The sequence below is a fragment of the Chelonia mydas genome, chromosome 4 (genome assembly GCF_015237465.2).
Source record: "Chelonia mydas isolate rCheMyd1 chromosome 4, rCheMyd1.pri.v2, whole genome shotgun sequence".
NCBI classification, from domain to species: Eukaryota; Metazoa; Chordata; order Testudines; family Cheloniidae; genus Chelonia; species Chelonia mydas.
This window is the reverse complement of record NC_057852.1, coordinates 13,361,389-13,386,945: the sequence shown is the minus strand read 5'-3', so window position 1 is coordinate 13,386,945 and position 25,557 is coordinate 13,361,389. Positions and strand designations below refer to the sequence as shown.

The following is a 25,557-nucleotide window of genomic DNA, read 5'->3' as shown; positions in this document are numbered from 1 at the left end:
CTCACCCCGGAAGGAACGCGGCAGTCGCTTCCGGCCGGACACCGAGCGGGCGACTGAGGCCGCGGCCTAGAGCGCCCCCTCCCCGCCCGCGCGCGCGCGCGCGCGCAGCTGCGAGAGAGGCGCCATGTTGGATTAGGGCGGGTTTTGCGCGGAGTCGGACCCCGCCCCGCCTACGCTGGAGACCGTTGGAAGAAAGGGGGGCGGGCATGGCTTGTGAGGGCGTCGGGTGGGACTGGGCAGGGAACGGAGGAGGCCAGCCTTGTGGAGCGGGCCAGCATGGGGGGAGGGGGCTTTGAAGGTATTTCGGGTCAGGCTGAGGCTGGAGCGCGGGCTCCAGTGTCAGGTGTGGGAACCAAGGTCGCTGAGGCCAGTGCGGAGTTCTCAGTATTACTGGGATCTGCTCTCCTAGTGGAAAGGTGTCAAGCAGGCCCTGAGGCTGACCCTGTGCTGAGGCATCTGTCCTCCTGGAGCCGGGGTCTGCCTCCCCTTCTGAGGTATTTGGGCCTCTTTGCGTTTGTATGATTCACTCACAGGTCGGCTGCAGGGAGTCCCAACATCATCATCATGCAAAACTGAGGGTGGGAGGGGTGTATGAGGAGATGGAAAACCTCCTGCTGCAGGCACCACAAGGAATTGTACCCGTGCCTGCTGAGCCAGTCTGCCTTTGGGTTCAGGTGCCTGTTGATGTGGATCGCTCTGAGGGAAATGAGGAACTGTTCTGCTCACCTTGTTATTTCCACGTGTAGTGCCAGACACCTAGTTCCCCCTTGGTTGTTTAAATACCCCTCTATAAGCTTATTTTCTGATTGAACCAGGATGTGGGTTCCCCTTAGGGTCGAGCCTGGAACCCTGGCAGAGCTAACCTGACTGCTCTCAGCTGCCCAGAGGCCCTTGGTATGTGTTGTAAGGACTAAAGGATTTAGAAGGCAGAGGAGCATGGCTTTGTGGATGCTGTTGTAGACTGACCACTGTTAAAGGAGTTGAACATCTGTGCTGGAACCCATACTTGATTTTTCATGTGCTGTATGGAGTCCTATATCTTTCATATGAAAGTTTGAAGACTTCTGATGCATGCTTGTGCCCGTGGAGCAATCCCTATGCACAGCACTAGGAGTCCTTGCAGTTGGAGGCATAGTGCCTCCTGGAGCTCTGGAGCAAGAAAATAAATTCCTGGGTAAAACCAAATAACTTTTCTTGGCACTGATGATGAAGCCTTGCACATGGAGGAGAGTCCACATCCAAGATGTAGCCTTGAGCACTGCTGACAGTGATGGAGCTCTGATCAGGATGTTGTCCAGGAAGGGATACAGGTGAGTTCCCTGTGACCTGAGTCTGACTCTTACCACGACCAACATCATTGTAAAGCCAACGACAGGCCAAATGGGAATGTTAGGAACTGATACTGTCTCCTGCCGTATGCAAACCTCAGAAGTCTGTGGTGGCATGGTCTGATGGGGATATGGAGATAAGATTCCACTAGATCTACTGAAGTCAAGAAGCCCCCTGGGACAAGGATGACATTGTAGAGACCTTGGTCTCCATCTGTAACTTTGTTTTCTTCATCCACTTGTTGAGCTTTTTGAGGTCAAGAATGGCTCTGATACATCCCTCCATTCCCTTACTGTTGCATAATGAAGATGTAGAACCCACAGAACTTTCTTCTGAGAGAAGGCATTCTATCACTCCCATATCCAGAAGAGAGATTTCCTCCTGGGTCAGATTTGGTTTTATAGGGGTCACTGCTCCCTGAGCCACTTGTGCATGGTCAATGAAAACCATTTCTTTAGGAAATGGGAGATCCTGACCCCTAGCTTTAGCTCTGGGTGGAGGCCTATGTGATGTGTGTCAAAGTGGATGGGAAGAGAGCAGGCAGGGAGGTTCAGGTCCCTCCAGACTTTGTCCACTGTTTTCCCTGGGAAATCTGTTGTGGTTTTGTTGGTACCTCTGAGGAAGAGGTGCAAAAAGAACACCTGTCCAAAGGCTGGTTTATATCCTTTTCTAGGGGAACTTAATAGGGAAAGGAGAGACTGGATTTTGCCACATTGTCAGCCACCACTTTGTCCATGTTTTCTTCAAAAAGGAGGGAGCCTGTAAACTTGGCTGAGCACAGGACCTGCATAGAGTGAGTATCCATGTTCCAGGGAGTGAACCATACATGGTGCATGGCTACTGAGCTGGAAGCCATGGCTCAGGCTGAAGCTCTCATTGCATCTATTGAGGTGTCAGTTACAAACGCTGTTGCGGGAGACTCCTTAAAGTGGAGCCAAAGGTAGGGTGATCTCTATCCTTAAGGGCTTTGAGATCTTCCAGCCAGGAAATAGATGCTCTCGGAAAGCAGATAGCTGCCAGGAATGCTCAGAGGTTGGTGGAAGAGGTTTCGAAGCCCTTGTTGAGAGAGGCCTCCATCTTTCTATCCAAGGGTTCCTTAGGATAGAACTCTCCTTGTGAGGGATGCTAGATTGGCATTGACCTTTGGTGTCTCAACAGTAGAGCCCTTTGGGTTTTGAATGTTAAGAAAGGCAGAGGTCACTCTTGTTAATATCCCTGCCCTTACCAGGCTTCTTCCATTCATCCCTGATCACTTTCTCAAAGGAGGAGTGAAGGGGTCAGACAGCCTAAGTGGAGGATTTTGAGGGAAGAAACTTTCTCTGAAGCTTACACCCAGGGGTTCTCAAACTGGGGGGTCAGGACCCCTCAGGGGGTCATGAGGTTATTACATGGGAGGTCGTGAGCTGTCAGCCTCCACCCTAAACCCCACTTTGCCTCCAGCATTTATAATGGTGTTAAATATATATAGAAGTGTTTTTAATTTATAAGAGGGGTCGCACTTAGAGGCTTGCTATGTGAAAGGGGTCACCACTACAAAGGTTTGAGAACTACTGTTTTAAAACCACACAGCTCACCTTCTTCAGTGGAGGAGGCAGAAAAGGACTCATCTCCTGGGGTGGGTGTGCTTTTTCTTTCCCTGTTTAGATTGTTTTAAAAAGCTTTTAGCATGCTTTGGGAGTGGAGAATCCCTGCTGTGACTTTGGGGAGGTTTTTTGTAGCTTGCCTTCCTTAAGGCCTGGAGCCCTTTTGAGAGGTCTGTCTCAGAATCCTCCCTCCTGGGTCCCATTTCCATAGGGAAGGGGGAAGACTTGTCAGAGCACTCCTGGGTAGGTTGGGAGCTGATTAGAAACCCTGCTTCTTTCCTTAGGGCACTCAGGACCCACTTTAAGATTTGGGGATGATGTGGCCTTGCAAGCCTCCTCTCTTCAGTCTGTAGAGGTCCCTTGGGACTTACCTCTAGAGCTGAGTAGTCAGGGTGCTCCTCCCTTTTGGAGCCTCTGTCTTCTTTGCACTGGGATTCGTGGCCTATTTTTCCTCCCATTGGAGTCACAGCTGCATTGGTGGGCAGGGACTTGCCTGAGTTGCAGCCTTGGGTCCCACCGGATTTAGGGACGGAAGGCTGGGCACAACTTGACATCTGCTGAATCTGGAAACGCTGCCTCACATGTAGAGTACCACTTGGATTAACTCTGTGCTTTCTTGGCTGTTCTGCCATGCTGTAAACTAAGGACAGAGGAGCCAGCAGGGAGATGCTGCAGTGGAGGCTCAGGGAGGGTTAACCAACCCAGGGAGGAAGAGGAATGCCAAGGAGGGAGAACAGCTCTCACTGACCCAAAAAACTGGGCAGAAAAGTTAAAACAGTGGGAATAAGGGCAGGAGGAAAAAAACATCACTGTCTGCTGCTGCAGAGATGGAGAATCTAGCAGCAAGCAGGATCAGTGGAGGCATGGCCAGACCATGCAGCACCAAAACACTGATCTAGCTGCATGCTAGAGAGAGGAGAGCAGCCCAGATGTCTAGAATGGTGGGAAACCCTGGGCTGTATAAAATGGCAGGCAGAAGTAGTCTAGACAGAGGCCAGGCAATTTTCACCTTGCATAGAATATGATCAAAACTGTCCTGAGGGGATACCCAGCAATTACAAACACCCTGGCTCTGCGAGCTGCTGCAAGTAAATCTCTCACGCACCCATCCTAGGTATTTCCATACACAGCACTGCAGTATGCAAAAGTTATCAATATCACCTGACCTACTGCCCTGAAATTCAAAGTTAACATTTAAAGCAAATTAAAATCCTTAGCTTATCTGATGAGTGTGCCAAAAAGGTGTATACTGATGGGCCCACTCAATCATGGGGAACAGACCAACTCGTTTCACATGCCTCAAATGTTGGACCTGATCCAGCTGTCTTTCAGATCAGTGGAAAGATTACCATTTACTTCAACAGGAGTGGATTGGGCCTATGCTAATGTATTTTAGTGATTACCAAATAGGTCCAGATTTAAACCATTGATTTAGGAATGAAAAGGCTCTGTTCCCCTTTACTAAGCTTTTTACCATTCATAGTTGCCCTCTGATTGTGTAAATCTTTAATTAGCTGTTGAAGAAAAGGGGAAACCATGTAAAGTAGCTTGCAAATCATGTCATAGATTCCTTAGTTAGGTCTCTATGAGTGCTTACATTGCCTCACCGTGTTCCTTTCCAGTAGTCTTTTGTCATTTGCTTCATTTAATCACCTGGATGTTACAAATGCAATGTAGGTGTCCTACTACAGCTTCGTTTGTCTGGCAAGTAACTGTAAAGATTAAATGTGTTCCTTTTATGTCGTCTGTTGTGGGTAACTACGGACCAAGAAATTGCTAAATATGTTGCAGTTATTACATTTTAATTTGTCCTCAATGTTGACTCATATGATGCTTGATCCATATGTCAAGGTTTAACTTCACTGCAAAAGTGAGATCTTTCTCTTCATGAGTATTTTAGTGGTGATTTAATTCGCTAACCCAGGCGTTCTCAAACTGGGGGCTGGGACCCCTCAGTGGGTTGTGAGGTTATGTGGGGGGGTCACGAGTTGTCAGCCTCCACCCCAAACCTCACTTTGCCTCGAGCATTTATAATGGTGTTAAATATACAAAAAAGTGTTTTTAATTCATAAGGGGGGGTCGCACTCGGAGGCTTGCTATGTGAGAGGGGTCACTAGTACAAAAGTTTGAGAATCACTGCTCTAACCTTACCTGATACGGAGCTGTGCCAAGGTTGATGCTAGATTTCTATAGCAGTATCTGCTGTAATTTTTTTTAATCCCAAAGAATTAGATAACCTCTATAAACTGTTTTTACACAGTGAAATCTTTAAGTCACTCAGGAGTGACGACCAGCCACATTATTCAATGGAAAATATTTAAGTATTTCAACCCAAAATCATATACTCTTTCTATGGTCTGGTATGGAATAATCCATATAGCGTATTTTTAAGGGAGAAATTTTACTTCCAATGATACTCGAAAAAACAAGTTCTGGTAGCTACTATTGATCCCCTCCCTGGCAATGTAGATCTGTAAGAACAGAAGACCATCATCAGGAACTTAAAACTGAAAATAGTGAATTTAAAAATTGGTATGGCTAATGCACACTGACATCCACTAGCTTTATGCATCACAGAATTCCTGCATCACAGTGAATATACAAGTGCTAGAAGTGTTTTGTTCTTGTATTTTAACTACTTAGAAACAGTCCTGGTTCAAGAACAAGCTATTTTTGTTTGTAGGTCAAAACAAATTACAGATGGTTTCAAGTATTCTGTGATGTGAGATTAAAAGAAAGCTCAGTGATTTTTGGATACACAAAAATAAGTTTAAAATTAACCCAGTGGACTGATTTTGATTTCTCTTTCCTGCCCCCAAATGAAATTTGACTATTACAAGATTTTAGTTTTAGCGAACCTCAGAGGTTTAGCATCTTGCTTCATACATTTATCTTTTAACTTAGTTTCATTGGCCCTGGATTTATGGAGACAAAATGACTAAGGGTACGTCTACACTGCAGTTAGGCACCCTGGCTGGCCCACGCCAGGCTCTGGCTTGTGGTGCTCGGCTAAGGGGCTGTTTAATTGCAATGTAAATGTTTGGCTCTGGGACCCCGCAAGGAGGGAGGGTCCCAGAGCTCAGGCTACAGCACGAACCTGAACGTCTACACCACAAATAAATAGCCCCTTAGCCCAATTCACCTAGCACAGGCCAGCTGCTGTTTTTTAATTGCAGGGTAGACATACCCTCAGGGTCATACAACATCTGTTGTGAATTTGGTGTTTAAGGAGATGGCAAGTGTCAAAACCAGTGTAGAATACCATTTGTACACAGTAGGCAGAAATTTTGATATCCATCAAATCAGTTTTGAAATTTATCATTGTTCACGCTATAAAATTATTATCCTTTACAATGAAGGGAGAAGATAGTTTAAACTAAGAGCTAGAATTGCATTTTTATGAAATACCTATTCAGTGCAAAGGCATCTGACAGGTTTGCCTCCATCACAAGACGGAACTACATTACAGTACTTTATCATTGAGTGACAAACAGATTACACAACATACTGGGATATTTATCATCCTGGGGTTTAAGGGGTGAACTAACTCATGGCTTATATTTCTTGAGTTATGCCATTCCTTAATTAACAGAAAAATGAATAAAGTATTCTGCATATACACACTCCAATAATCTATGCATATGTATTTAAAAAAAGATAGGGAAGACCTACCAGGTCTCAAAAGAGTATGTTCCTTTTTTTATTGGTCAAATAAAAGGCATTACATTTGAAATATAAAAAATGTATCTGAAAAATGTTCCTAGTACAGACTTCTAAAAACCCCAGTATTTTATTTAACAAGCCTGATCCCACAAACGAAACATGGGGCATTCCAGCCTATATTCCGGTGTCTACAGTTTTGTTTTCAAGTCAACAAAATACAGATAGCTTTATAAGAAACCACATCCTAAGAAACTCAGTTTTTTTAACCCACAGAATACATTTTGTTGTAATAAATATTGAGCAGTATTTATTCCTCAGAAGGATTATTTCAAAAGAGTAAAAATAATCCCTGTTAGCACTGGAGAAGCATTAATAATAAAATTATAGGAGAGTGGTAAACGTTATATAAAATACCGTAATAGCATTATTCCCCACTCATAGTAAAGTGCTGAAATTGAATTTAAATAGTTTTTTATTAACAGCTGTTCAGTTAAGTATCCATTTTGATCCAACTAATTCTTCATACATTAGATTTCAGAAGGAGGAATCACATACAGCTGGAAAAATGAGTTTACTTAGATTTAGAGCACCACCTTAGGGCATGTATACAGATACTGGTATTCATGAACTTCTGGACGTCTCAAACGTAGCATCTCAGTATTTAAAAGGCTGTATAATAGCTTTGGAAAAATCATTTTTCCTTCTGGCTATAAGAGAGTAATTATAGTACGTTATGAAACAGCATTTTAAAAATCCAGTTTTATAGCCAACAAACAAAATTAATCTAATTAATTTGGGATATTCATTCAATTAAGATTTATCTAAAGTTTGTCAGGACTCTAATTCACCATATAAAAGGGTGAATTTGATTGACACTGTACCTTAAAAAGCTTTACCTTTTTACATTCTTCTATTTCAAAAAACAAATGATAGACAATGTTGGATTTGTTCCCACAATATTACAGTTAATTTGTAGATCTAGTTTATAAATGTGGTTATACTGTATATCACACATACACAGTCATTTGTGTTATAAACTGGGATCTTGGGTTAAAATAGCTTTGTGTTTCAAGCTGTCAAAGGCTTGCCTTATAGTACTTCTGAACTTGCTCTACAGCAGGGGTTCTCAAACTGGGGGTCGGGTCCCCTCAGGGGGTCGCAAGGTTATTACATGGGGGGGGGGGGTCGCAAGCTGTCAGCTTCCACCCCAAACCCCGCTTTGCCTCCAGCATTTATAATGGTGTTAAATATATAAAAAGTGTTTTTAATTTATGGGGGGAGGGGGTTTGCACTCAGAGGCTTGCTATCTGAAAGGGGTCACCAGCACAAGAGTTTGAGAACCACTGCTCTACAGTTTGTTGATGTTCCTTTGCAGAGCATACTGGTGTTTTCACTCCAGGAAACTTTAAAAGCAAAACATGATAAAAGCTATTAAAGATGATCATTTACACAGAAATTTCATTTTGGAATGTTCAAAATTAACTTTGATCAGGCAGACGCACAGTTCAGAATAAAACATCGCCTGCTCTAATTAAACCACTAATTCTTGAAAAATAAGCCTTGGTTTGGAGGCAGTTTCATTAATAAAAAGAAAAGGAGTACTTGTGGCACCTTAGAGACTAACCAATTTATTTGGTTAGTCTCTAAGGTGCCACAAGTACTCCTTTTCTTTTTGCGAATACAGACTAACACGGCTGTTACTCTGAAAAGTTTCATTAATGAATCTCTACTACTAAGTGCCAGTGGGTGTGCTTACTTTTACTCCAACAGCCAAAAACAGTTACAAATTTTTCTTCTCTGATGATTGGGAGGAACTAGATGGATGCACTTAGAATGGTCAGAGAACTAAACATACCTCACTGCATCCACCTATCTGCAAGAGTCATTTGTAACAGACTGCTGCAGGATGGCACGCTCACCAATATTCACTGGGGAACTCTACTGGTGTTAGCATGGAGACAGTTCTGGAAATGCCAGAAGGCGATAATCTCAAGAGCTTTTTTTTTTTTTTGAAAACCCTGCATAGAAGAAAATGGAAACTTACTTTTAACATGTATCTGGTTACAAGAGAAAAATAAACAGATGTATGACTTTTCAAAAATCCATAACTGGGGAAACCCACTGATAATTCCCACTTTTATACTGTACTTAAATTACACAAGTAGAAAAGTTATGCTTATTAATAGTTTAATGTATGAAGGAAACATCCAGATTTCTGAATATGAAGGTACATATCTCACATTAATTTAAGTCTACATAAAGTAGAGCCTCTATACTGACATATTGAAATTTACTTTCTGCTTAGCCATTTCTGTTATGTAAACAATTGTACATTTATTTGCCATTCTAAAACTTCAGGATCAAGTTTACATAATTTTGCTAAATTTCTGTGTTTGCTCAGAAGCAGTTTACAGTACTAAAACCAACCAGCCAAAGAACAGTTTCAACAGAAAGTTATGTCCAAAAAATAAAAGAAGAAGAGTAAAGGCTAACTAAGTTGAAACATATGATGATGGGGAATGGGCGGTCACAATGTTCACAGAAAAAGGTCAGTTAGTAAGTTCTTCTGCAAAAGCCTACACACTTCAGTCAAGCACATCAGTAGAATGATCTGGGAGCATATTAAACGGCCATTTGTGTTTTCCTCTGAATAAAAAGCAATCTCCAGGCTAACAAGTTGATCCCACTCAGCCAAGTTGGTTCATATGCACACTGTTCATGTGAGGTGTCCAAGTTCCAGTCCACACCTGAAAAAGAAGGTGGTGTGTTATTAATGATGTTTTACAAGGATGCTTTAGAACAGGGTGGCCAACCTGTAGCTCCAGAGCCACATGCGGCTCTTCAGAAGGTAACATGCGGCTCCTTGTGTAGGCACCAACTCCAGGACTGGAACTACAGGCGCCAACTTTCCAATGTGCTTGGGGGGTGCTCACTGCTCAACCCCTGGCTCTGCCCCAGGCCCTGCCCCCACTCCACCCCTTCCTGCCCCCCCCCCCCGAGCCTGCCATGCCCTCGCTCCTCCCCCTCCACCCCCCAGAGCCTCCTGCACACCACAAAACAGCTAACTGGGAGGTTCGGAGGGGTAGGCACTGATCAGTGGAGCTGGTGGTGGGCAGAAGGTGCTGGGAGAGGGGGGAGTTGATAGGGGGCTGCTGACGTATTACTGTGGCTCTTTGGCAATGTACAATGGTACATTCTGGCTCCTTCTCCAGCTCAGGTTGGCCACCCCTGCTTTAGCACATTTAAGAATTTTAGGCTTAGCTAAGATGCTTACAATACAAATGTATAGTGCCTGCCTTCACTTTTCACTTCTGTAATTGTTGCATCTATTAATAAACTACACCAGGTTATTTTCTTAAATGTGTTTTCCTCTTGTAATACCTAAGAGCTGAGATGTGAAGAGATTATTTTCATCACTTTCACCTTCCTGCCTGTGCTTCTCCCCTTGGTCACACATCCTACCTACACAATACCTTCAGTACTACCTAGAATATTTCCCGTTCAGCAATTTTTCAATTGCTTTCAATAAAAAAATTAAACTTTCATGCCATAGAACAATGTCTCACTCCACCCTCATATACTATACTGTAACATTTATATTAGCTGTATATCAGGAAATCCAGTCTCCTAGGATCAAGGGGAATAATAACTAAGGCCCAAAACCTGCAACTGGATCTGCTAATGCTATGCCTGCTGAAGTCAGTTCAGTTTCTGCATGCATGCAGGGGATAATGCAAACAGTCAGTTACAAGGTCAAGGTGTAAAGCACCATGATTTGGGGAATTACAAGGTGTTTCACTTCAGCTTTTGAAAAGGTCAGTGAACTAAAAAATTAATTTTTGTTATTAATTGTTTTTTCCAATACCTAATATCACGTTCACTGCTGGAGAAACCTTATGAATACTACATGTAACAAAGTAAAATCTATTTGGGTATAACTGATATAAATACTTTAACAGAGTTTAATATATAAGCAAGCATGTTTTATACAGTTAGGTATATAGTTGGATTTGGCTGGAGGAGGAGAAAAAGCATACAGGGAATCCCTCCCCTTCAACTACACTCATGCAGTGAACTTCCATAATTCGGCAGAAGAATGAGGCCACTTGTGCAGCCAGCAGTGCTAGAGATCCCAAAAGGGGTAACACTTGGACAGAGAGTGATGGTGGGGCTAGGGCAATGGTTAAACTGATGTAGGAAGGGCCAACTCTCTCCCTGGGCACTCCTAGCCCTAGTGAAGGCAATATGACTCAAAAGCATAATGCTCCAGGTCTAGTGCTGTGACAGTCTCACCTCCCACTAAGAAAATCATAAATTATATGCAGTGGTGAATAAAAGACACTTCCCAGAAAGGTGACTTATCAGTTCTATCACATCTATATAACTTCTAGTACTTCTATAGTAGCAACCAGCATTATTTAACACATTTAACAAAAGAGGTAATGTAACACTTGAAACAGTTACTATAAGGGCTTGTCTATATGAGGAAATTAACTCTAATAGGTATTCTGCAATAGCTGCCCATGTGGATACACTTATTCTGGAATAGCTACTATGCTTAAATTCACACCATACCTTATTCTAGAACAACTTCCCCATGTAGACAAGCCATCAGTGATGGTTTGCTTATTTTTAAAAAGTAAGTGGAATTTATTTTACACTTGTTACATACAGGTGCATTAGGTGCTTCAGTTGTAATTAGTAAGGGTAAATCAGATTTAAATTAGAAAAAGCAGAAAGACTGGAAATACATAAGTTTTTATCTTTTGCATTATACATCTGGGTAATTATTTGTTTTGGTATCTTATTATGTTGACGATAAGTCAGGAATAATAATAATAATAATAATTAAAAAAAATCACAATATTACCGTTTGAGGGCCATTGTTTTCTGTGGAATTTGAAACCATCTTTATCAATGAGTTCCAAGATGGGTCAGCAGCATGAGGTCCATTAAACATAGGACCTCCATTACCATCTGCAATGGGTGCTACAGGAGGAATCATTGCATTCCCATACACAGAGAAAGGCATACCCTTCAGGGGGGAAAAGTTAAGAATCAACATGTATATAAAGACACACACACACATCAAGTAGCAATAGAAATTATTGCTTTACATTTTAGAAATTCCCTACATTTGTATTATTTAAAAGAGTAAGGTTTTAAACATTTTTCCTATCTGCTGTACATTTACTTTTTAGTATCAGATTAGTAGTATCTTGCAACTGTTCTGGAGAAAAATAAAGATCAATAATACTCTAACATACACTGCTCAGACTGTTTTGACTGGACAGTACTATAAAATGTCTACTTGTCTTAAGGAACAACATAGAAATACTGAAGTTCCTACACTAAGGTGGATGCCAGAAACATTAGGATTGTTACCCCGACTTTAGGAAAATCCATATATCCTGCAGGAACATGCTGATGGAATGTACCGGAAGGGGTTACAATTCCTGTACTGTCTCGCTCCATCGTTTGATGTGAAAACACTCCTGGATCAGACATTGGCCTGTGGATCATATGACTTCCCATTCCACTGTGACACCAATCTACTTTATCTAGCAAAGAAACAAGTACAATGAATTATTAAATTGATATTAATAAACTTGTATGGGCGGCTAAGACTAAAGTCCTCTGTATTAAAGCACTTCCGCAACAAGAACAGTCATTTGCTCTACAGTAACTCTGGTTGTTCGAGATGTGTTGTCCACTCAGACTATACTTTTGGGGCATGCATACCAAGAATGGAATCTGTTGGACAATCACTCGAAGAAATCCCACTTAATGGAGGATGTTGAAAAATTACTTCTAGTCAAGGAATAACTTCCACAATATTTTCTCCTTCAAGTTATGGATACTGAAACCTGCCCCTTAGGGCTCTTATACTGTGGTAAATCGAGGACTGCATGGTCTCTTATAACCTCAGTTTTGACTGTTTGATACTACAAATGGGCGCTTGTCAAAAGAGACGGTTTTATCAAAAGGTTCCTGAAGCTCACAGGCAAGCAAGAAGATGCATTCCACAAATGGTAACGTGAAGAGGCAGGCCACTTGGAAGTTGGTGGTTACCTAGGGACCAGTGATCATGAACTGATTACATTCAGTATGGGAAAACAGAGGACACTCTCAACCAGTTAAAGAGACAGACGGTGTTTCTAAAAGGCTAATTTCCTAAAGCTAAGAAAATTTATGAGCAACATTGATTGGGAAGAAAAACTTAGGAAAATGTTAAGAATTGGCAGGTCTTATAGAACAGTTTATCAGACTGCCAAAAGTCATGATTACACAATCAAGAAAGAGGACTTTGCCTAAAAAGCCCATCCTAGTTCGGTGGCGAGGTAAAGGCATCTATCAAATTAAAAAGCCATACATTTACAAATGGAAAAGAGGGGAAAGAGTTGATAAATATGATGAAAGGCAGAAAACTAATAAGGGATGCGAAAGACACCAAGGAAAAATCTGCTGCTGGCAGGGCTGAGGACAACAATGAGTTTTAAAAGTGTTTTAGAAACAAAAGAAATCTTAACAAATGGTATAGGACCCAATGCTAGATGAAGATTGTAAAATTGTTAATAATGATACAGAAAAGGCACAAGTGTTCAATAAATATTTCTGTTACAAAGCAGAAGCGTACTCATACCACATAAGAATATGTAACTACTGCCTAGAGAATTAATAACTAAGGAGGATGGTAGAAAACATCTACTAGGGCTAAACTTCTTTAAACCAGCAGGAGCAGATAATGACATCAATTGTCTGAAAAGAGTTGGCCAAGAAGATCCCAGGCCTGCCGATGCTAATTTTTAATAAATCATGGAATACAGGGGAAATTTTAGAAGACTAGAAAAGAGTGCTAATAATGTGCCAATATTCAAAAAGGGCAAGTGGGATGACTGGATAACTATAAGCTGGCTAATCAGTCCTGGACAAAATAATGGAAAAGCTGAAATGGGAGTGATTTGATAAAGAATTAAAGGGCAGGAATACAATTAATGCCATAAATATCACAATTTTATGGAAAATGGGTCTTATGAAACTTGATTACATTCTTTGAGGAGACAAGAAGCTTGATTAAGGTCACTGAGTAGATGTAAATACTTTGTCTTTTGTAAGATGTTTGACTTAGTACTGCGTGACATTCTGATTATAAAATTAGTTCTATGCAATATCAATAGAGCACACATTAAATAGATTAAGATCTAGATAAATGACTGATCTCAACAAGTTTTTAAATGGGAATCATCACTGAAGGAGGATGATTTTAGTGCAGGTCCACAGGGATTAGCACTATGCCCAATACTAGTCAACTTTTTCACTAATCATCTAGAAGCAAATATAAAATGATTGCTAATAAAATTTGTGGATGACACAGACAGGCAGAGTGGTAAGTAATGAGGAAGACTGCAGTCATACAGACAGATCTGGATCGTTTGATAAGCTGGGCCCATTCAAACAAAATGCATTTTAAAACAGCCAAATGAAAAAGTATACCTCTAGAAACAAGGAATGAAGGCTCTACCCTACTTACAGAATGGAGGACTGTATCCTGGAAAGTAGTGACTAAAAATGATATAAGGTTCACAATGGACAAGCTACTCAACAGGAGCTTCCAGTACAACACTCTGGCAAAAAGGGCTAATGTGATCCTCAGAGGTATAAACAGGAGAGCAGTGTGTAGGAATAGGGAGGTGATTTTACCTCTGTATATAGCATTCCAGTGTCGGTCTCAGCAGTGCCACACACAGTTCTGGTGGCCACAGTTTAAGAAAGATGTGGAAACTTTGGAAAGGGTACAGAAAAGAGCCACAGAAATTATTTGGGGGCTGGAGAAAAATGCTTTCTTAGCGAGAGGCTTAAGGAGCTCAACCTGTTTAGCACATCAAAAAGAAGAGTGAGAGGTGACTCGACTGCAGAGTATATGTGCCTTCACAGCAAGAAAATACCAGGTACTAAAGGGCTCTTTAATCTAACACCAAAAGGTATAACAGGAACCACTGGCTGGTAGCTGAAACCAGACAAATTAAAATAAGAAGTTAAGCACACATTTTGAACAGTGAGGTTGATTAACCACTGCAACTAAACCACCAAGAGAAGATATGCTTTAGCCAAACAAGTTATTTGGTTCAATATAGGGGTAACTGGATTCAATGTAATGGCCTGTGATATCCAGGTCAGACTAGATGATCCGATGGTCCCGTCTGATCTTAAACTCTCTGAATCTGAACAGAAAGTATGACAGTTCCTAATATACAGAACAGCAAATTCCATAAAAGAAGCAAAACTGAAAAAAGGTTATGACTGTCTCCAGAGGAGTCCCCTTCCCTTCATCCTCAAGAAACAACTATCCCATGCATTTCCTCACTCAACGTCCTGTATTGCAACAATCTTACTCATCAAGAGAGAGTTCTGGATGCGAGTCCTTTCAAAGCCCACTAATACTGCTCTCCTAGGCTGGTTGCAGGAGTAATTGTAAAAATTACAGCTAGATTATCTAGTTCATCCAGGGCAGGGTGGAACCTACCTGCTTTGTTATTTATGGCGTTGTCCAATTATAACAGCAACAACATGTCACAAGCATCAAAGCTTCACAACCAAAGGTTCTCTGCTACCTTTCAGGACACAACTTCAAACTGGACAGAGCAGATATAAGACCCAGCTCTGAGACTTGGAAATGGATGTATAATGAGCAAATGTAAATTCTGAGGAATTCAATTTATACAATGCCTCTCAGTTCTAAAGCATGGTTATTAAGAAAAGCAATATGACTATAGAAAATTGCATGCCTTTTAGACAATACTTCATACCTTGATTGCCACCTATCCCTTCAAAGGACCAGATGCCACTATGCCCCACGGGAGTGGCTAAATTGCTCCCAATAACGGATGGAGTAGAAGTTCCAGTTTGTCTAATACGTGCAGAACGTTCAGTCCCAATTGGAACAGGAACCTTTCTGTCCGGAGACACATTGCTGGGCTTTCCTGACCCCAAGGACACTGCTGAAGGGGTAGGAGATGGTGCTCTAACTCCAGATGACACTGACTGAGCAGTAGATTCTACAGAAAATAATTGAAAAATTACAGAAGTGTGTATGTATATTTAGTATCTTTGCTAGGCCTAGTTTGAGAAAACAAAATGAATTTCCACTCATAGTTCTGTTCACATATACCAACACTCACCCATAAAAGAAACCCAAGCTTTTGGAAGTAGATGATTCAGAAGAATCAGCAGGCATATTATGATAATCTGAAGTGTTTTAACCCCAGATCACTGGTTCAAAATACAGCTCAAGCCTTTATCACTTGTTTACTGTTTGGTGGCTTATGTGAAACAATTATTGTAAGTACTTTACTACTCCAGACTCTGTACAATTGATCATAAAGATACTGTTAAAAAGGTCATTTTCGGCATTATCAATAAAGATTGGCAATTAGAAAGGGTTAGATTCTGGAGCATATCAAATAAATTAATGGGTTCTTTTCAAAACATCTGCATTTCATTTAGCCTGCAAAAGTCCTAATAAGAGGATTTCAGATTTTAATACTGTGCTGCCAATGGCTTAATGTTTAACTTTCTTCCTTAAATATAAAGGAATCAGTTATCTTTAAATTTAAAATTTGTTTTCTATCATAACACATCATGGCTGCGTTACAACAAAAACTGTAAAAGTCACAATTATAGATGAAGATATCAAATTTTACAAAACACAGTCTCTCTCCAAATCTATTTAGTGGTTATTTTAAAGGGTTCTAAAAACAATCAATTCATCATAAAAGAAACAATATTTGTTGGTAGGATTAATGAAGACACTACCACATCAGTGACACAGTTCACTTTTGGAAGAGTATTTTCTCAACCAAAAGGGCTAAAACTTGAAAAAATCCTTGAAAAAAATCCCCCAATCTAAAAGGAACCCCACAGAGGATTACTGAGCAGCCCTAATGCATCTATTGAGATCAAACCTTTCATTTAACAGATTTCTTCCTCAATTCATTCTGTAAAATAGAGTTTCAAAATCCATCTTCAAATACATATGGACTTTAACAACAATGAAACAAAAAATCCTAGCAACAAGCTTAGCCAAAAATATCAAGTTGATTAATTAGGAAGCTACATAGACTAGGTAGAATTTGCCAGAATATTTTGCCTTTACAATAATTTCTCACTAGTTTCCTACTCAGTAGAACTCACCATTTGATGCTGATGAACATGGAGGCAATAAACTAAGTGGGGAAAAATGTTGTCTGTTAAAATTAGCAGCTGAAGGTGCTCCGCCAAGGGGTGGCCCAGGTGCATATATCTGACCGCCCGAAAGGTTCGAGGCAAAGTTACCCAAATGTGCAGAAGAAGGTGTTACAGAAGCATACGGTGAATCCATACTGACAATACCTATGAAAGAAACTGGCAGAAGGTTAGTCCTCACTGAAAGATGGTTCTAATTAACATCTGTGTAAGGAGGAGATGAGGACAATGGGAAAACATTTGCATCAAATTAATTTCTTCGTCCATCACAATTATTTGACATTTTGGTCAATTAACCAAGTCTTTTAGCTGTTCTCTCCATTCACACAACTACAAGTAGGAGAGCAAGAGAAGTGAGTACTAAAAAACTTGGAAATGGAGTGTGTGTCAGAGGAGTGAGGAATTAAGTAGTTCTGAAAGGTTTAAAACAACTCTAAAATAAATGAGTGAATGAGAAAATAAGTATGCATCAGTACTGAAGCTGGATAGAAATAAGTAGTAAGAAAGTAAAAGCCCCCTCCCCCTCAAAAAAAAATAAAGAACTTTTTGAAGAGGAAAACTGAAAGTAAAATAATGCAGGAAAATTGATTGGAAAATACCAGTTGAAGACAAAATGTGAAAGTAAAGACCTGAAGGGAGTTAGCCAGTAAATGTGATGGTGGGGGAGGGGCATGGAGTGGTGGGGTTTTTTTTTTGTTTTTTTTAGAAGGACTGTCAGTTTGGAAATCTTTCATACTTTTTGTTCTGAGAGTCTTAATAAAAATGATATATTATATTTAAAGACATAAGTAACATTTAAAAATTATGCTTGACTTTTATGTGGAGTCTTGAATTTAAATGAATGCAATAATAACTAGACTGTAAATAATCCTATAACTAGATACCAGCATAACAATCTAGCATTTTCCAGATCCACAAATCTTTCAAATTGATATTGTTTGGGACTAGAAAAATGATTTTATAGTAAGTAATGGAGACTCCATCTGGCACAGGGAAGGTAAAGTTGTGATTGTGTTTAAAATTCACAAAGTATTTCTCCACTCCCCTTTTCTTTCTTTATTAAGGAAATACTTAATATATGTTCTATAATCAGCATGAAGCCATGTCATCAAATTATGGAAACATGGTTCCAGTTATACAATGGAAAACAGTAAACTATCCAAGCTGAGAAAATGTACCAAATAATAAATTTGCAAGCATTTTTACACATTGGAAATTTTTTTCCAAGTTTTGCAGGATGAAGAAAGTGAAGAATAAAATGTAAGAAAGTTACTATATTTATTAGAGCTGAAATACTTAAGAACTCTTGTCTCTGCCCCAATATGTATCTTATTTTCCCTGTCCTTGACAGCAATGTAGGTCAGACAAAAAGAAGGGTCAGGATTTCAGCACTCAACCTGCTAGGGATGGGTAGGAAACTGTCCAGAGAGACAGTTGAAAAGTTTTTATCCATCGTGGTTGTGAATATTACTTTCCTGTGAACTAATGCAGTACTGTCTTCCTGACTCTGCAGACACAAAGCTCCAGTGGCTGCTGCTGCTGCTCATACTGGTTCTTTTCCCAAGCAGTAGTTATGAAACTGACATTGCGTGGTCAGTGTCACTGTTCTGGGAAGCAGTTAAACTGGTCTGAATTAGGTGAATTTCACTCAGCTGTCCAGGGGAAAGCTATGGACAGCAGTAGAGGTAAGGACTGAAGCTAAAAATTGGAGGCAAGAACTGGAGCAAAGTAGCAGCCACTTGCCCTACCTTGAGAGCAGCCAGGAGGTTGGTTTAGAAGTATCGTAGGTGAAACTCCCTGAGACAATAGCAAGGAGGCTGAGAAATGGCAAAGACATACCCCTGTACCTCTCAGCATAAGCCCCCAAGCAGGGTTAAAGGTTAACACCCTGGGAGGAATCCCACCATTCATTCTTCAGGAGTTAGGAGGGCTGGACTTCTCATAAGGGTTTGCCCCTGAACCCCTTCGCCTATCTTTTGTAAATTATGTTTGTAATTTTTTTTCAAGCCCTGCTAGCAGAGATTTTAGAACCTTGTAAAAACCACTCTAAACCTACTGTATTCAATGGAGGGGAAAAAGTTACAAAAATAACCCCTGAAGTCCATAAAGGTAGTCTGAACATCCAACAAAGTATAAACAACATAACAGCTTAGATATTTCATAGTAGGCTTGTGTTTGCAGGTCCATGCTAGTGTAATGGCTTTCCTAAAATCCACACCTGACGTTTATGTCCACTGACATAAGCACTGGGGCATTTCTTTTAAGCACTACTCCAACTTGCAACTAATACATTCTGATGTATGCACTGCACAAAGCTATCGTTACCCGGCCTTTGTGTACTCTGTAGCATGACTGAACCAAATCCCAAGCACCCCCAAATGCTGCTATAATATTAATTTGTTATAGCTCTATGAAATATTATAGCTCATGGACCGGCTGTCAGCAGACCTCAGACTCCAATCTGCAGCATGGCCTGGCAAAGCATCGTGCATCTTGGAAGAAGGCTATAAAAGTCACTGACCGCGAACAGAGAAGTGGCAAGAAAGGAGTAGTAGTTTTTTTGTTGTGTTCTCCAGGAAGCCTATTCCCCTGATCTTCAACTATTGCAACACTGTCCAAGAGACCTGGCTCAGAGCCTCCTTCCCCCACTTCCATGTGTGCCAGCAGGAGGGGAGCTTGTATCACCTTGGTTCCCCACGTGCCAGCAGCTATACTATTCTCCACATAGTATGGATAGGCCACTTTACACTTCTCCCCAGTCCCTAGCCACAAGTTGGAGGCTAACTCTGGCTCCCTGAACTCTGCTACTTGACTTCATGGAAAAACGAGGGACTGCATTCCTTATAATCCAATTAACTCCCTGCTAGAAAAGCTGGTGAATAAGCAGCAACTCCAGCAAGACGCAAAAGGGAGACTAACAAAGTGCCAGATGCCTAGCAGCAGCAAAATGGCAAATTCTGCGACAAAAATACTGAATTCCATGGGATCTTGGAAATATGCCCAAGTCCCTGGCATCACTGTCCTGATTGAAATGAACTGGGCAGTCCAAACCCCTTAAGTGCTATTGTCTTAGACCCTCTGCTAACACAAGAAGACATCAATGGTTCACTTTTCTCTAGAGGCACATTTTCAAAGTTATCTTCACAGCTAAGAGAGCTAGGTTTTTTTTTTTTTTTTTTTTTTAAAACACACAAAAGCTGACATTCTGAGCACAACTATTCAGCAAAATGGTAACTTCCAGTGCTGTGGATTACATGGGACCCTATTGATATAAATGCAGCTCAGCTCTGTCTCACTAAAATACCCCTCGCTATTCAAAAGAAACGGATAATAAGGCCTACGTTTTGCCAGATATTTGAAGAAGACTGAACTCTCTAAAATTATTTCAAAATCAACCGAAGTTAACTGGTGCACATGAATAGGTTACAATGTAAAAAATAAACTGCATCTCTCAATTCTCTGATATGAATCAACAGAAACAGATCAAAATTTACAACTGTTCTTCACTTCTTTAGGAAGTCATTGCTATACTTTTCTCTTGAAGGCAAAACGCCACATACAAAATCCACATCCCCTACACACTGGACAGAGTCAAAGTACAAAAAAGCTCGGTGTACTCCATAGCAAGTTGCTGGTCTGAATTCTGTGACAAAACCCTGCATGACTGCAGCAGACTGGAAATTCTCCTGGAGATTTTTGTTGAATTAATATGAAAATGAATAATAAAATCAGTGAAGTATCCCTTGTTTTATATAGTCTGATTTTAAATTAATTTTTAACTCTGTTCTAAAGTTTCAATGTGCTATAGATTTATATATTGGCTATGCAGGACTATACTACAGAAGTTGGCAAGGGATAAAGAGGGAGGTTTTGTCAGATAAGCAGTGACAACTGAGCCTTTTGGTACCTCAGAAGTTGGGGTAGATGGATGATTCTGCTAACGGTTTCAGCGTTGATAATTTTAACATGCTAACATTTTGACTGTTAACAATGGGTTTTACATTCAATACCTCAAATGAGATGAATAGGGCAGTTCACATCTCTCAGAGATGGTGTCAGGCTGCGTGCACACTCATGAAGACAGCAGTACATTAGTTTACATTCAGAAGGTATCTTTGTAAGGGCTAGAAATATAATTTGGGTTAAAAATGCAATCTGATACTTGAAAGCACAGTTCCACTACAAGGGACAGATTCAAGAGCAGATGAATTACAGAATACACAATTCAGTTAGTTTAAAGAACCCTAAAAGAATAGGCAGAAAATATTAAGTGTTCCAAAGTGCAGGCATTCAGCTGAGGGACATATTACTGAGAGCACCACACACACACTTACCTGAGGGACTTGGAGCTGGCCTTTGTAAGGGTGGCCTAAAACCCGGGGCTTTGGAAGTATCAGACTGATGCAAGGGTTCCGAGTTTGGCAAAAACGAAGACTTCCCTGATAGAATGGACTCTGGTGTTGTCTGAGATGAAACTACAGATCCACCCCAGAAGGCATGAGCAGAAGTGGAACTGTTCTCAAACAATGTGCTAAAGGGCCCAAATGGCAAAGACGCACTGAAGTTAGTACCCATAGATTTGTTTGCTGGATGGGCTGAATTTTGAGAAGCAGTTTGTGTACTTAAGGTAGAAGGAAGCTGCACTGAAGAAGGAACACTGTGGGGCCTTTTAATGTGATTTACATTGAGGACTGCAACAGAACAATTCTGCACAGGAGCTGGAGTCTTGTGAGCAGTATTTGCTCCATGGGCAGGTGGTTTGATAGCAGGGGTTTCCATTTTAGCTGGAGGTTGAGTTGATCCCATTGATGTCGGAGGCAAGGGATAAGTCATGGGGGCATTCGTTGAACCTACCACTGGGGCAGATGAGCTTGTTGTTGCTAAGTTTGGAGGCACAACCATTCTAGGATCTGGTGGAGGAACGTGAGGTTGCTGTGGAGGCGGTCTTGCTTCTTGAGAAAGAGATCCTGGAGACTGTTGGTGAGCAGGGTGCACTGAGGAACTCCCAACAGAACTAGCACTCAGCTGCCCACTGCTGGCTGAATTACTTGTTTCCACTACTGGTGGGCTAGCTGCTTCCTGGTCAGAGGAAGATGCCCCTTTATTCGGAGAGGTTGTTACACAGTCCAAAGGACTGTTTCTAGAAACCGCTACTGGCTGAGCTGGTGGCGAAGGGGATGATGGGGATGAGACAGGGTAGTGTTCTTTGGCAGTAGGGATGGGATATGTGGCATTTGTAGGTGCTGTACTGTTGTTACTTGCTGTGGTTGTGATTGTGGTTGTAGTGGCATTAGATGTTTTCACAACTGTAACAAAAAGCTGCCTTCTGACTGAAGGTGAACTGGGACTGCCATTTGTAGATGAAACAGGCACAGCAGAGGCCGTTGAACTTGTTGTAGCTGTCGGACTAGTAGTTACAGAACTTGTTGAATTCACCTGAGAACCACTGCTGTTCTGACTGTTATGGCGAGGCACCATGTGAGGTTTAGGTGAGTTAGTAGCTCTTGCAGGGCTCAAAGGCCGAACAGGAAAAGGACCCCAGGTAGACTGAGCTGGTGGAAAAGTACCTCCAAAGTGGGTCATGGGCAACCGAGGTGGACGGATTTGTTGGAAAGTTTGAGCAGCAAGTAAAGCATGTGCAAACTGTGGAGGAGGATATGCTAATGGAAGAGAGACTGGAAAACCAGGCCGCACGTTATTCACTGGGTTCTTGACACTTTTATGTGTGGGTGCTGAAGAAATTGCAGGCACAGTGAGTGCTGTGGCTGTTTGAGATGTTGACTGAACAGCTACAGTGGTCACTTTGATTCCCATTAGTGAACTGTTAACAGCTGTAGTGGCAGCAGTTGTTGACGACCCTATTTTGGAATTTGCTGCAGAACTTTTCAAACGATTCTTTGGAATGAGTTCATCAATTTCCTTATCTGGATCCTTAATAAGAGCATTGATCAACTGTGTTGCTTGTCTTGTTGATTCTGTGCCACCCCTGCAATAAGAGTAAAAGGAAGGGAGGAAGAGTATAGTTATTCTGATTTAATTTTTACCCTGAACTTTTACACTATGTAGCCCAAATGTATGTTTTGAGGTTGTCAACCAGTCTATCATAGATAAATTCACAGTAAGATATTTTATGTTAAAGGAAACTAGATGTTTAGCTTCATATGTAAAGAATCTAAAAGGCTGAAATACCAGTGCCCTAAGCAACAAAGGCATTGCATAGTCCACAAAAAATAATTTCTCTCTCCTTGCTTTCTGCCCACAACTACAGAACAGAACCAATTTTCCCTATTCTGCATGAAAACATTCTTTTGGTTCAAAACCACAAACAGAATAGTAGCATCAATTATGCTTCTCAAATGATTTTTTAAAAATTGTTGCTCACTTAGAAATCCTGCAAGAAAAGTGGTCTATTAAACCAAAGACTACACTTTAAAATTCAGTCTTCCCATTCACTTTATAGAAATTATTCTTTTAAAAAGTAGTAAACAATGCCAAATAAAATTTTTACCTGATTGTTATTATTCTGTCCCCTGTCTTGTCTTTCTGTTTGTCGATGTCTATATGTGCTCCAGTGAACTCCCGGATAGCATTGATGTTACAGCCTCCTCTTCCAATGACTCTGGAAATTACTGTTGATGGGACAGAAACCTTTTTTGATCTACACAGAAAAAAAAAGTATTAAGTCAACTGGAGAAGTGTTGGTAGTCTGAAATAAGATGAGGATCAGCAGGAAGCTATTAAGTTTGAGAGAGAGATCCCGAGTTGGTGTTTAAGAGGAGAAATTTATCACTTCTACTCTCAAACTAATACATTCATTTTAACTGCAAGATGGGGAACAATGAAAGAAAAGTGTTCTGTCAAAAAAGAAACATAAAAAGGGGTAACACTACTGGCATGTCTGACTTTGCATATGCACACATACCTTCTTACAACCTCCTTCCATCCTTCTTCTCTCTTCTGACCACGTTTAGGGCTAGCTATGGTTAATTTTCCATTTGGAGAAGAAAGGGGAGAAGGTCCAGATTTTGTGCAAGTGGACAAGGAGTTGCTGGTTACTTCACTGATAACCTCAGACAGCCTTTAAAAAAAATAATTCAGTGCTTTTAGATAAATTATTTCTTCAAACTCAGCGTAACACACAAACCATGTGGCCATTTTTCTTTAGCCTTTGGGCACTAAGCTTGTTAGGAGCTCCAGCATTTTAGAAAATCATAACTTGATAGAGTTAGCACATATCTGCCCAGATACATAAGTGCACTAAGCACAAGTGATCATTCATTAAAGATAGTTAATATACATATGCAGCAAAATATCGAAACAGTATTTTAGCAGCTAACTAATAGCTAATTTGGTTTTGCTATTTTTTCCCCTTCTGCTGAAAGCTAGGAACAGGTTCACTGCATCTGAGGAAGATGCAGAGAAATAAACTACCTAGAATACTGGAGAAGCAGTATATATATATCAATAAAATAGCAGTATGGACTTCATTTTTTCCTCTTATGTGTCTGACAGGATTAGGATTAACCAATCAGTATGAATTTGTGTATGCGGCATTTTGGAATGCACCTAGAAACATAATATTCAAAGTTTCATTTGAACTTCTAAAACCACCCATGTAATATCCACTGGATTAGGTGCCACTTGAACTCAGCAGCACGGTACCTGAAACCTATGCTAAAATACTCCCCTTTTACTTGCTGGCATTGCTAAACGACTAGCCACTAGCCATGGTACCTGTTGCCAAAGAACACTTCCTATACGAACGCTGAACTGACTGAAATGCTTCTGTCTGGGAAAGCGTATATAGCAAGACAACCCACTGGTTAAAGATCTGTGGATAGGCTTCATGCCTCAGCCTACTGGTTTAATATAATTCATGTCCTGAAAAGGTTTGGTCTCCTCACACAATATTTACATTCATATAAATAGAAAAGCAAGGACATTTGTGCTCTTATCTATTTTATTCTTGTACTTTACAAGACTCTAACGAGGCTATGAAAAACAGATCTTGAAAGTCATTTTCAGCAGGAAGTTCCAGTTATTTTATACTGGGAGTTATTACGTACGGTCACAATAACTTACTTTATAGATGACTTGCCAGAAATTGCTTTCCTCTCGTCCTTTGGAAAAGTGACAAGTACCGATGGCTGTTTCTTGGTGCTCAGCGTGTTAGTGGCTGCTGTGGAAGAATGACTGTCACTTTTGTGGCTGCTGTTGCTATTGCTGCTTTCGTCACTACAGCTGGAAATCCTCATGTTGTCACTGTCACCACTTTCACTGGTACTGCTGCTCTTCGACTCGCCACTGGCTTTTTCTGGTTGACCATAGGAGATTGGGAGCTGATCATCAAATAGAATCTGAACATTATCTGGGTGAATTTTGTTTTTCCTGCTTTTCCTCTTGGAGCTGGCTGTGGTGATGGTATTGTTCCTTTTCCCATGGGAACCTGCTAACGTAGTCCACGTTGCAGATATACCTATGGTGGTTGTAGTGGTGGCACTAGGAGGCTCCATTAGGACCTCAGGCTCATCTGATTAAGAATCAAAAAAATTACTACAGCATGAGGAAATGTCCACTTCCAGGATTTTTTTGTCTTTAAAGTCACACTTAGCAGATCAGGCAATTTACTATTAAAGTTTAGTAACAGTCTTGAATGACTCCATGGGATAATCATAAACCAATAACTGCTAAGACAGTTACATACAAATAATGCAGAAATTGTTAGAGTGCCATTATATAA

At 40.8% G+C, this 25,557-nt stretch overlaps 1 protein-coding gene and 1 long non-coding RNA gene across 9 annotated transcripts in view; one reads left to right on the top strand and one right to left on the bottom strand.

Annotated features, from left to right (window-relative positions):
• The first annotated feature begins 41 nt into the window (after window positions 1-41).
• On the top strand, window positions 42-25,342 carry LOC122465375. The gene is made up of 2 exons (XR_006290174.1): window positions 42-1,310; window positions 23,390-25,342. It is a non-coding gene; the product is annotated as an uncharacterized LOC122465375 (long non-coding RNA).
• ANKRD17 (ankyrin repeat domain 17) overlaps window positions 6,585-25,557 on the bottom strand; it is a 130,016-nt gene continuing 111,043 nt past the window's right edge. For 7 of the 8 annotated variants that reach the window (XM_037896673.2, XM_037896674.2, XM_037896677.2 and 4 more), the window contains 9 exons: window positions 24,900-25,347; window positions 23,740-23,895; window positions 23,326-23,475; window positions 21,152-22,803; window positions 16,767-16,964; window positions 15,383-15,631; window positions 11,961-12,136; window positions 11,446-11,610; window positions 6,585-9,322 (listed from right to left, as the gene is read on the bottom strand). In XM_037896673.2, coding sequence (XP_037752601.1) covers window positions 9,263-9,322; window positions 11,446-11,610; window positions 11,961-12,136; window positions 15,383-15,631; window positions 16,767-16,964; window positions 21,152-22,803; window positions 23,326-23,475; window positions 23,740-23,895; window positions 24,900-25,347 — 3,254 coding nt within the window. In that variant the 3' untranslated portion in view covers window positions 6,585-9,262. The remainder of the gene's footprint in view (window positions 9,323-11,445; window positions 11,611-11,960; window positions 12,137-15,382; window positions 15,632-16,766; window positions 16,965-21,151; window positions 22,804-23,325; window positions 23,476-23,739; window positions 23,896-24,899; window positions 25,348-25,557) is intronic. The other variant, XM_037896675.2, reaches the window with a different exon arrangement.